Source organism: Ostrea edulis, chromosome 4, assembly GCF_947568905.1.
Source record: "Ostrea edulis chromosome 4, xbOstEdul1.1, whole genome shotgun sequence".
Taxonomy (NCBI): domain Eukaryota; kingdom Metazoa; phylum Mollusca; class Bivalvia; order Ostreida; family Ostreidae; genus Ostrea; species Ostrea edulis.
In genome coordinates this window covers 68,265,842-68,275,880 of record NC_079167.1, presented here as the reverse complement: position 1 = coordinate 68,275,880, position 10,039 = coordinate 68,265,842, and the positions used below count along the sequence as shown (strand labels likewise).

At 35.2% G+C, this 10,039-nt stretch overlaps 1 protein-coding gene across 1 annotated transcript; it reads right to left on the bottom strand.

Annotated features, from left to right (window-relative positions):
• Window positions 1–271: 271 nt before the first annotated feature.
• On the bottom strand, window positions 272–8,225 carry LOC125670169 (uncharacterized). The gene is made up of 5 exons (XM_048905171.2): window positions 7,983–8,225; window positions 7,572–7,657; window positions 3,135–3,237; window positions 929–1,047; window positions 272–484 (listed from the first exon to the last, which is right to left on the bottom strand). The coding sequence occupies exons 1-5, from the start codon at window positions 8,092–8,094 to the stop codon at window positions 320–322; spliced, it is 585 nt and encodes a 194-aa protein (XP_048761128.2). The 5' UTR covers window positions 8,095–8,225; the 3' UTR covers window positions 272–319.
• Window positions 8,226–10,039: the final 1,814 nt, after the last annotated feature.

Here is a 10,039-nt window from a genome sequence, read left to right as displayed (position 1 = left end):
AAACATTGATTTACCTTGGTAAAAACTCTGAAACATTGATTCACTACACTGAAACATTGATTTACCTTGGCAAAAACTTTGATACACTGATTGTTATATTATGTACTTGGGAAAACATGTACGTAATTCACAGATTGATATGCGTTTTTGTACACCCACAACACATACTATGTTTATCAATTAATGTCCGGTTGCTGAACAATAAAATCAGTGAGTACATTATATATCATGGTTTTGAATTAGCAATAATCTGTGAATAATAAAGCATAAGAGCAGCAAAAGCGTTTTATTTCTAGATAGGTTCTGTTAACAACAACATTTAATAACATTCTCCATGATTGCCCCACGTACACACGCCCTCTGCATTTCTTTTACAATAGCTACTTCTGGAGCAGGCGTAAACAGGAGCATTGCATTCGTTATTAGTGGGTGGTGGCAGGCCGGATGCATCATATCCAAAATACGCATCATAATCGAACTTTATCTACAAAATTGTAGTCATTTAAACATTGTTTGCAGTCATTGTTTGTCACTTCCTATGTACATATCATTATATCATTACTGACGTTTATCTAGAACCATTTTACTGTGTCTGTCATATATGTCCGTGTTCACGATTTATAATACCAAATTAGAGTTACATAAAATATCAGTTCATTGGACAGATGTTCATAGGAAGAGAACGCATGAAACCAAAGAAATATATAAGCTATTCATTAATGCCAATACTACGGAATAATTCAATATCAATTATTTTTACAAGTTATATTTTGATATAAATATTCGTGTATTCTGGTCCGTTGCTACAGATTTCCTTTGAATATTCATATACAATTCCACCAATTTACGCCTCCATGAAATGAAAAAAAAAATCAACATTTGGATTTACCACGAAAATGGAATTCCGTGATTTTCTTCAGAAACTTACTGTGCAGTTGCAGTCGTATTTGGTCGTCATTCTCTCAATATCAACATCGTTTACATTGTCCATAGGTTTATATCCATCGATACGCAGACCTCCTTCAATTTCATTGTAATTATCCCCGGCTACAAAACAAGCATCTCCAAAATATACCAACGATATTTATGCAATTCAATCATATTGAATTGTTTGATTTCGTCCATTCAGTAATCAACCTACACATGGACTTTAATCTACCACCATTTATCAGTTCCTCTCATGATTTCATTTTACTTCGTAGTTTTATCCAAATTGTTTGCGTCCATGAGAAATTCAAACATAGCATATCAATGAAAGTTTTACTCACTTAGGAATTAATCGGTTTTTTTATATAGGGTTTTCTTCAACTACTGGTCAGTTTTAAATTCAGCTAAAGCCGTTTTTGCTACTGTAGAATAATGTGTTAAGGAGGTATGCGACACCAGAGAAATTTGATATGGATGAAAAGTGGAGGATATGTGCAACAATGTTTTGAAATTGAAAACTTTCAAATTTACTTAATTTAGTCAAAAAATGCAGTTTTAGTAGAAAGCAATCTTTAATTTTTTTTAAAACCCTGCTGGACTCGAACCTGCGCTCTACAGTTCAGCAGTCAACGTGCTAACATACTGAGCTACTCAGCTAGGCTATACATTTTTCAATCAAAAGACAGATATTGCTGATATTTATATTTTCATCCATGATTGAAAACAAAGTCAGCCATTATGACGATGTAGAGTACCTCCTTAATACAAAGTGGTTCTCTTTTGATGCTTCACTCACCGAAAGTGCCTTAATTTTAACTATAGATTATTTCTAAAATTTCGAATTCAACTACTGCGGTTTTTTCTTCATTTTATTCAGGTATAAAATATCACAGAATGTCATGATTGTAAATTTAAAATAACAAATGGAAACCTGGCATAATCTATAGCACTATGCAGTTATAACAGTTAAAGAATAAGTAACTGTATGAATAACATGACATATGATGATATAATAACATAAGTATAACTCATAAAAGCTTTAATTAGCTTATTTCCAATGGGGTCCTTATATTTATATAATATATGTGATCAACAGACAAAAAGAATAAACATTACATGACTAACAATTGGAATTTTGGCAGGTTTTGATTAATATTTGCATAATGCGTTGAAAAATGACAAGCTTCAGACATATTTTATAATAGAATACTGAAGTGTTAAAAAAAATACTATTAAGTATTAAACAAACATTGGACATGTTATCTGGTTATACCCTTGCCTTGCTGGCTAATAAGGACTTAACAGCTTTTTTAAAACTTGCTTAGTTGCCAACTCTTTTGTATCTAAAGGTAAATTATTCCAATCCTTGATAGCATTGTAAAAATAAAACAAGAAGATTCTTTGCCTTTTATCTTAGGTATGATAATTTTTTTGTTTGTAGCACTTCTAGTATTATTATTGTTTAGAACAAAATGATCACAGAGAAAATGTGGGGCTTTACCATGAAATATATTAAATACATGGTTCAATCTTAATTGAGTAGCTCTGTCATCCACTCTTAACATGCCCAAAGAACCCAGAATGTCACTAGAAATGCTAGCTCTAGGACCTAGATTGAAAGTAAATCTGACTAATTTGTTTTGGGTGTAAATTTAAATATTCTCGGTGCGAATGCCATACAAATTCAAAGCAATACGAAATAGGATTCTAAGTTGTGTTAAATTTTCCATGTGAAGGGAGCATGAATTCTATCATTTGGTTTAAGGGCGAAAGTGATGAAAAAGAAACGGGAGCAAAACTTTTCTATGTCTTGTTTTAAAATTAGTTTTGTTTCCATTTCAGCGCATTTAGCAAATACGAGGATAACGGAGAGCTGTGATTTATAATCACCATTAGAATATTGACATAAACCTGCGTGCTGTGATAACACTAATTAATGATTAATTTGTTTTTAACATAGTTTACTGTGACAGATACATTGCCAAAGGACTGAGCGAAATGTTTCAAATCGAACGCAACAGTTTGCTCATAACCCACAGTCATGAATCTGCATGGTAAATATGTTAAAGCATACAGTCCGTGGACAAATGTTGCTAGCAAGATTTTTATGATAAAACAATTATTCTTTTCTTTAATTTGTCGAATTTACGTACGAAAAATTACTTGCATTGAGCAAAATTTTTAATACTTCAGCATTTTCTAATTACCGTAAATCATGTACGAGGTTCCATTATTTAGAATCTGTGGTCCACAGGAATGCATTGGTCCATCTCCAAACACCGTGTGATAAATACCTGCTGCTTTGTCCTTCTAAAAATTTGTTTTATTTTGAACATTATTTTATTCATGAATATATACAAAATACATACGTAAATAGGATTAGGCAGTAGGAGCAATACCTATATAAGCCCTTTCCACAGGTCGCAGGTCAGTTATTGCATAACGTGATTGATATACAATATGACATTATCAACAAAATAATTGGGAAAAAAGCACTAGTTTACCAATAAGAAAGAAGAATGAAATAATTATAAATAAAGGGGATAATTTGAAGTATTAGTCAATAGAACCATGACTGGAATATGAAACAAACTGCTTTTTAACTTTAGTTTAAAGATAAACTGTATGTTCAGTCCGGTAGAGGACGGTTTTCCTTCCGAACTCATAAAATCACTGTTGCATGGATGAAAATACCGCCCTATGCTTCGGAAGATTAATCCATCCAGTGTATAAGATGGTAAATCCTTCCAGTGTTGGAGTCAAACTAAGGATAAACCCTCAATACATTTTACATTCAAAATTTTCTGATGTAGGTATTAGAGACATGCAATACAGGTACAGACCCGTAGCATCGTTTTTCATAGTACAGAGTCGTCCGCTTCTGCTTCATACTTAGATATTTTATTGAAAGTAGATATCAACGGCAAACTAACAACTCAACTTAATTTATGACAAACGGGATGATTTCAGCTTCTCCATCATCAACTTCCGATATTTATGTAGCAATATTCCATTACCACCTGCATATGGTGTTTACATCTCTCAACCACTTCGATACCTAAAAACTTGTTCTGCGTTTGGTCAGTTTTTAAATCGAAGCAGGCTACTGAAAAATAAGTTGATGGTGCAGGGGCTCCAACAGTCTCGTTTAAAGTCAGCATTTCGCAAATTCTGTGGTCGTTATAACGATCTCGTTTTCCAATACCACCTATCATTGGGTCAAATGTTGTCTGACGTATTTCATGCCAATTATTAGGCTGTTCTTGGCACACTGATTTTGACTAAGGATAACTCCCTTTGCCCGATCAAGATATAGGTCTCACGCACGGCGGGTGTAAGCGGTCGACAGGGGTTGCTTACTCCTCCAAGACACCTGATCCCACCTCTGGTATATCCAGGGGTCCGTGTTTGCCCAACTCTCTATTTCGTATTGCTTATGAAAAGTGAATATAACGAACAGTGATCAATCTCATAACTCCTGGTATGCAATTCAAAAGAGATAGTTGGGCAAACTCGGACCCCTGGACACACCAGAGGTGGGATCAGGTGCCTAGGAACAGTAAGCATTCCCTGTCGACCGGTCATACCCGCCGTGAGCCCTATATCCTGATCAGGTAAACAGAGTTATCCGTTGTTAAAATCAGTGTGCCAAGAACGGTCTAACAATCGGTATGAAACACGTCAGACAGCATTTGACTAATGATAGATTGTATTGACCAACTAGATCGTTATAACGACCATAGAATTTGCGAAATGTTGATTTCAATCGAGAATGTTGAAACCCCTGAACCATCAATTTGTTTGTCAGTAGCTTGCATCGATTTAAAAACTTACCATAAGCAGAACAAGCTCTTGCGTATCGAATCAGCTGAGACAGATATAAACACCATATACAGGTGATGATGGAATATTGCTAAATAAATATGGGAAGTTGACGATGGAGAAGCTGAAATCATCCCGTTTGTCATAAAGATGAGTTGTTAAGTTGACGTTAGTATCTACTTTCAATAAAACATCGAGGTATGAAGCAAACGTGGGCGACTCTGTGGTGTCTTTTATTTGGAGCTCACAGGGATATATCTAATCGACATATGAATGAAAGTTATTATTGTTAATGGACAAAACGTCGTCGATATATTTAAATGTCGAATTGAAGGTCACAGCAAGAGATTTTTTTCTTGTCACGTAGAAGTTTTTGAATAAATTCTACTTCAAATGAATATAGAAACAGGTCAGCTAACAAAGAAGCACCATTCGTGCCCATGGGAATTCCAACAGACTATTGGAAGACCTGATCACCAAAGACCACGAAGATATTGTCAATGAAGAACTCTAGCGTATTTTCTATTTCAACTTCAGAGTACTTGTGCGTGGAATCAGAGTGATGTTTAACAAAGTAATTGTTTTAGATGACTGATCACTAGTTATGAATATTTTCGTTTTCATATTTTTTGAAGAAGCAAATATCTATGATGTCAAAAAGTCTAGTCTTTAATAATTTATCGTGAGGAATGGTCAGGTAAAGTGTTGAAAAGTCATAGGTTTTGATGTTATTGATTTGGGAAAAGTTTTGCGATTTCAAGTTTACTAAAAGTTCTTTAGTAGTAGGAGTAATGAGATTGATCATTGTTCGTTATCTTCTCCTTTCATAGTAGGAAAGTGGGAGATGGTGCAACGAATTAAATTTCATATATGAAAATAACGGTAAAAATTGAATTGTCAACAACAACAACCCCTTGTTGCTACATCGATGATGTTTTGAGATTACTTCCCCGAAAGGTAAGTCAAATAAGAATTAATGTCTATTCCTGACAATTAAAATCACACTACAAAGCCCAGTGGACTCTAAATCACTTGTATCAAGTTGTATGACCTAATGTTTCTACTTATAAATAATAACAAATCCGTAAAATAAAAAATCTTGAACACCGAACATTCATTTGGTAGCACAGTAAAAGTTATTGTCACAAAATAAGGACGGAGATACCGTCCTTCCATCTGGGATGGAAACGCATCCACTGAATGCTCTCAGTTGAAATTTTTTAAATCACAAAAATTACAATGCTTCCACGCACGTCCATTGCATAATTCTTCTTTATTTCAAACGAAATAAATTATTTTCAAGTAGTGTAGACATTCCTCTTTCATATTCCCGTAAGCAATGTTAATGAAAAAATATCTTTTATATACTATATTCGTGGAATTTCTTAACAGTCGTTTTCTCCCTGCCATCTCCCTCTGGCGCTACATTGCTTCTTCCGATTATCAAAGGTCATGCAAAGTCGAAATTGACTTGATATAACTTTCGGATATACATGTGTCTAGAATTCATGTTAAAAACGTCTATTATCATGATTATCATTACTCCTTTGATCGCCTTTTGCTAGAGAACATCGGATAAATCACATCCATTCTATCGACTTTTGCGAGAGAGCATCGAATAAATCACACCCATTCTATCGACTTTTGCTAGAGAACATCGAATAAGCCACACCCCTTTATCGGCCGTCGCTAGAGAACATTAAATAAACCACACCCCTTTATCGACTGTCGCTAGAGAACATGGAATAAACTACACCCCTTTTATTGACTGTCACTAGACTGAGATTGGCTACTTCATCTTTTCCAAAAGTCCTATTTCAGTGTTGAAATCACCTTGTTAATTATACAAATTGTTTTATTGAATAAAAACAGCATACAATTTTAAATTTACCTCTGAATATATTATCGGTTTCTTGGCTAAATGAAAGAAAAGGTGAAGATAACGAAGAGTTATCAGTCTTATAAATCCTGTCTTGATCAGGTAAACGGAGTAACCCTTAGTTAAAATCAGAATGTAAAAAAAAAAACGGTCTAACAATACGCCAGTTTCGAGATCAGAGCTCTTTCTTATAGGGGTGAACTTAGTAAAACTTTGAATTTTAAGTGGGACAGAGTAGACATACAGCCAGTGAGAAAGATGATAAAATGTATTAAAAGCGGCTTCTCTTTAAATGTGTAAATGTAGGAAACACAAAATAAGTGGAAACATAACAATATCATATTTGCAATATTCTAGATATGACGATTACAAACAATGAAATAACGTGGTATAATAAGAATGTCATGTATTTAATTACTCCCTGAATACTTATTACTTACTTAGTTTGTGTATCACTCGAGTACGGGTGATGAAACAGCGTATGGGGAACCTACCGAGTGCATTCATTTAATAGATGCAGTGATAAAAATTTGTCACACTTCCGTATGTAAGCAAATTGTTTCCCACCTCACTATATACGAGATTTCTCCAAAGGGAAATAACTCGGACGTATCTCTAAACTGGCGTATTGTATGAGACACTTCAGACAGTATTCCACCTAATGATAGATTGGATTTGTAAATGAAATCATCATAACGGCCACAGAATGTGAAATTCTGACTTGGATGAGACTGTAGAAACCCCTATAACATCAACTGATTCGTCTCTACCTGTCTTGGTTTAAATATTGATCATACAAAAACTTGCTCGTGTTTTCAAGCATTGTAAATTCATGGTTATCATATTTTATATATGGGAATATTTATGGGGGATAGGTTGTATCCACCAGTTTTGGTGTCATTGTTTTGACTGTGATATTTAAATCAGCTGTTTATCACCTTACCTTGTATTCTGTTTTTATGTTGATGGTGTATTCATAAGCCGAATCCTTGTCAGCTTGTTTGACGTCTGTGACTTCTGCTTCAAACGCTGAAGAAAAATGGAAGGGTTCGTTAAAGAAGACAATCTCCACTGGCGATCAATAACTTCTTAAGGTTGCAAAGTTCGAAATAAAACCTGATCCACAATCTGATAAATACGATCCCATTGATTTTTGTAAAGTTAAGCTTTCTCGTCTTGTATTTTCCGAAAGTCGTGGTATATAATGCAATTATTGTTAACAGAACCGGTTTCGAATCCGATTTGAATGATCAAAGTAGAATCGAAGTGTATTCTTGAACATTTACATGCTTAATCTCTGAAGAAAACAAAACTTAAAATTCTAAATATAACAAAATGTTGAAAGAAAGTTTACCATATTTCGCATAGCAAAAATCACTCTGGTCAACTCTGGGAAGTGGAGTACACCCCAGGGTAACAGAAACAATGGCTGCTATAGTAAGAATTTCAACCAACCAAGTCATCATAAGTTCATAGACAATGCTACTGTCGATGTGAACGTGACCTGTTGTTTTATATTGCCATTAAATGATAATTATTTATCACTTATAGCCTTTCGACAAATCATGGCGTCTCGATTTGTTTTGCGGATGAAAATAACATCTGTTGATCCATCACCGTCGGGAATGTTTCCATCAATGGAAGCCCCTCAATGACTTCGTGTTTTTACAATGTTTAATAAAGAAATATTTTGTATAGAATAGAATAGAATATATTTATTTGTAATTTAGAACCCAAACAGGGCATAAGGAAATGTTACATAAATGGCCGCCTACATTTGAAAGTTCATTCCAACCGACAAAAAATCATATAAGGTCTTGCTGGTTGTATAGGTCATATTTGTACATTTCTACAACACATAATAATCTGCAGTAAATTACATTTTTCATTTCAAACACACCCCATATGGTAATGTCCTGTCATTTCTCGATTTTTATTTTTTTTTTGGCGATATTTTTTCATCCTGATAATTGACTTAAACCCCTATAATATTTCTTTCGATTCCAAATAATTTCACTGCTGATCATTATTTTAGCCAATGACGCAACACTAAGACTTTTTACCTTTGCTCAATCTTGGGGTAAACTGCGTTCGGGTTACGCATCCGGGGTTTTGGTACTCTCATTTCATCTTTGTATTAGTATGAATTACCTTTTAACATACATATACTTGACCATTTCCTGTGAGAGCCGCAGAGTAAACAAATGGCCGTCCTAGTGATTACCCTGCACACACTTGCACATTCTCAGTATAAACACCTGTCTGTTCACGTGAAGTACTTTGTTCTGACTCGTACATTCAGTATAAACACCTGTCTGTTCACGTGAAGTACTTTGTTCTGACTCGTACATTCAGTATAAACACCTGTCTGTTCACGTGAAGTACATTGTTCTGACTCATACATTCAGTATAAACACCTGTCTGTTCACGTGAAGTACATTGCTCTGACGTGAAGTACTTAGTACCGACTCCTACATTCAGTATAAACACCTGTCTGTTCACGTGAAATACTTAATTCTGACTCGTACATTTAGTATAAACACCTGTCTGTTCACGTGAAATACATTGTACCGACTCGTACATTTAGTATAAACACCTGTCTGTTCACGTGAAGTACTTAGTACCGACTCCTACATTCAGTATAAACACCTGTCTGTTCACGTGAAGTACTTAGTACCGACTCGTACATTCAGTATAAACACCTGTCTGTTCACGTGAAGTACATTGTTCTGACTCATACATTCAGTATAAACACCTGTCTGTTCACGTGAAGTACATTGCTCTGACGTGAAGTACTTAGTACCGACTCCTACATTCAGTATAAACACCTGTCTGTTCACGTGAAATACTTAATTCTGACTCGTACATTTAGTATAAACACCTGTCTGTTCACGTGAAATACATTGTACCGACTCGTACATTTAGTATAAACACCTGTCTGTTCACGTGAAGTACTTAGTACCGACTCCTACATTCAGTATAAACACCTGTCTGTTCACGTGAAGTACTTAGTACCGACTCGTACATTCAGTATAAACACCTGTCTGTTCACGTGAAGTACTTTGTACTGACTCGTTCATTCTGTTCAGACTTGCAGTGTGAGCACCTGTCTGTAAGTATCTTGTTTGTCTGTTTTACGTCCCATCGACAATTTTTTACTCATAATGAGACGTCACAACTTGAGGTGAAGTATCGCCAGATTAATCGTATGCTTGGTGCTCAGAGTCGTAGAAATGAGGGTTCTTTAACGTGTCATCGCCTGTCATGACACGGTTTTAAGGTAATATCCAAAAGACCCGTGACTCTCACTTTTAAATGTCGAGCATTTGGACCGGGACCTGTAGCTCAGCTGTATCTCGTGTTCGCTTCTTAACCGGGAGGTCGTAAGTTCGAGCCCCGCTCGTGGCATGG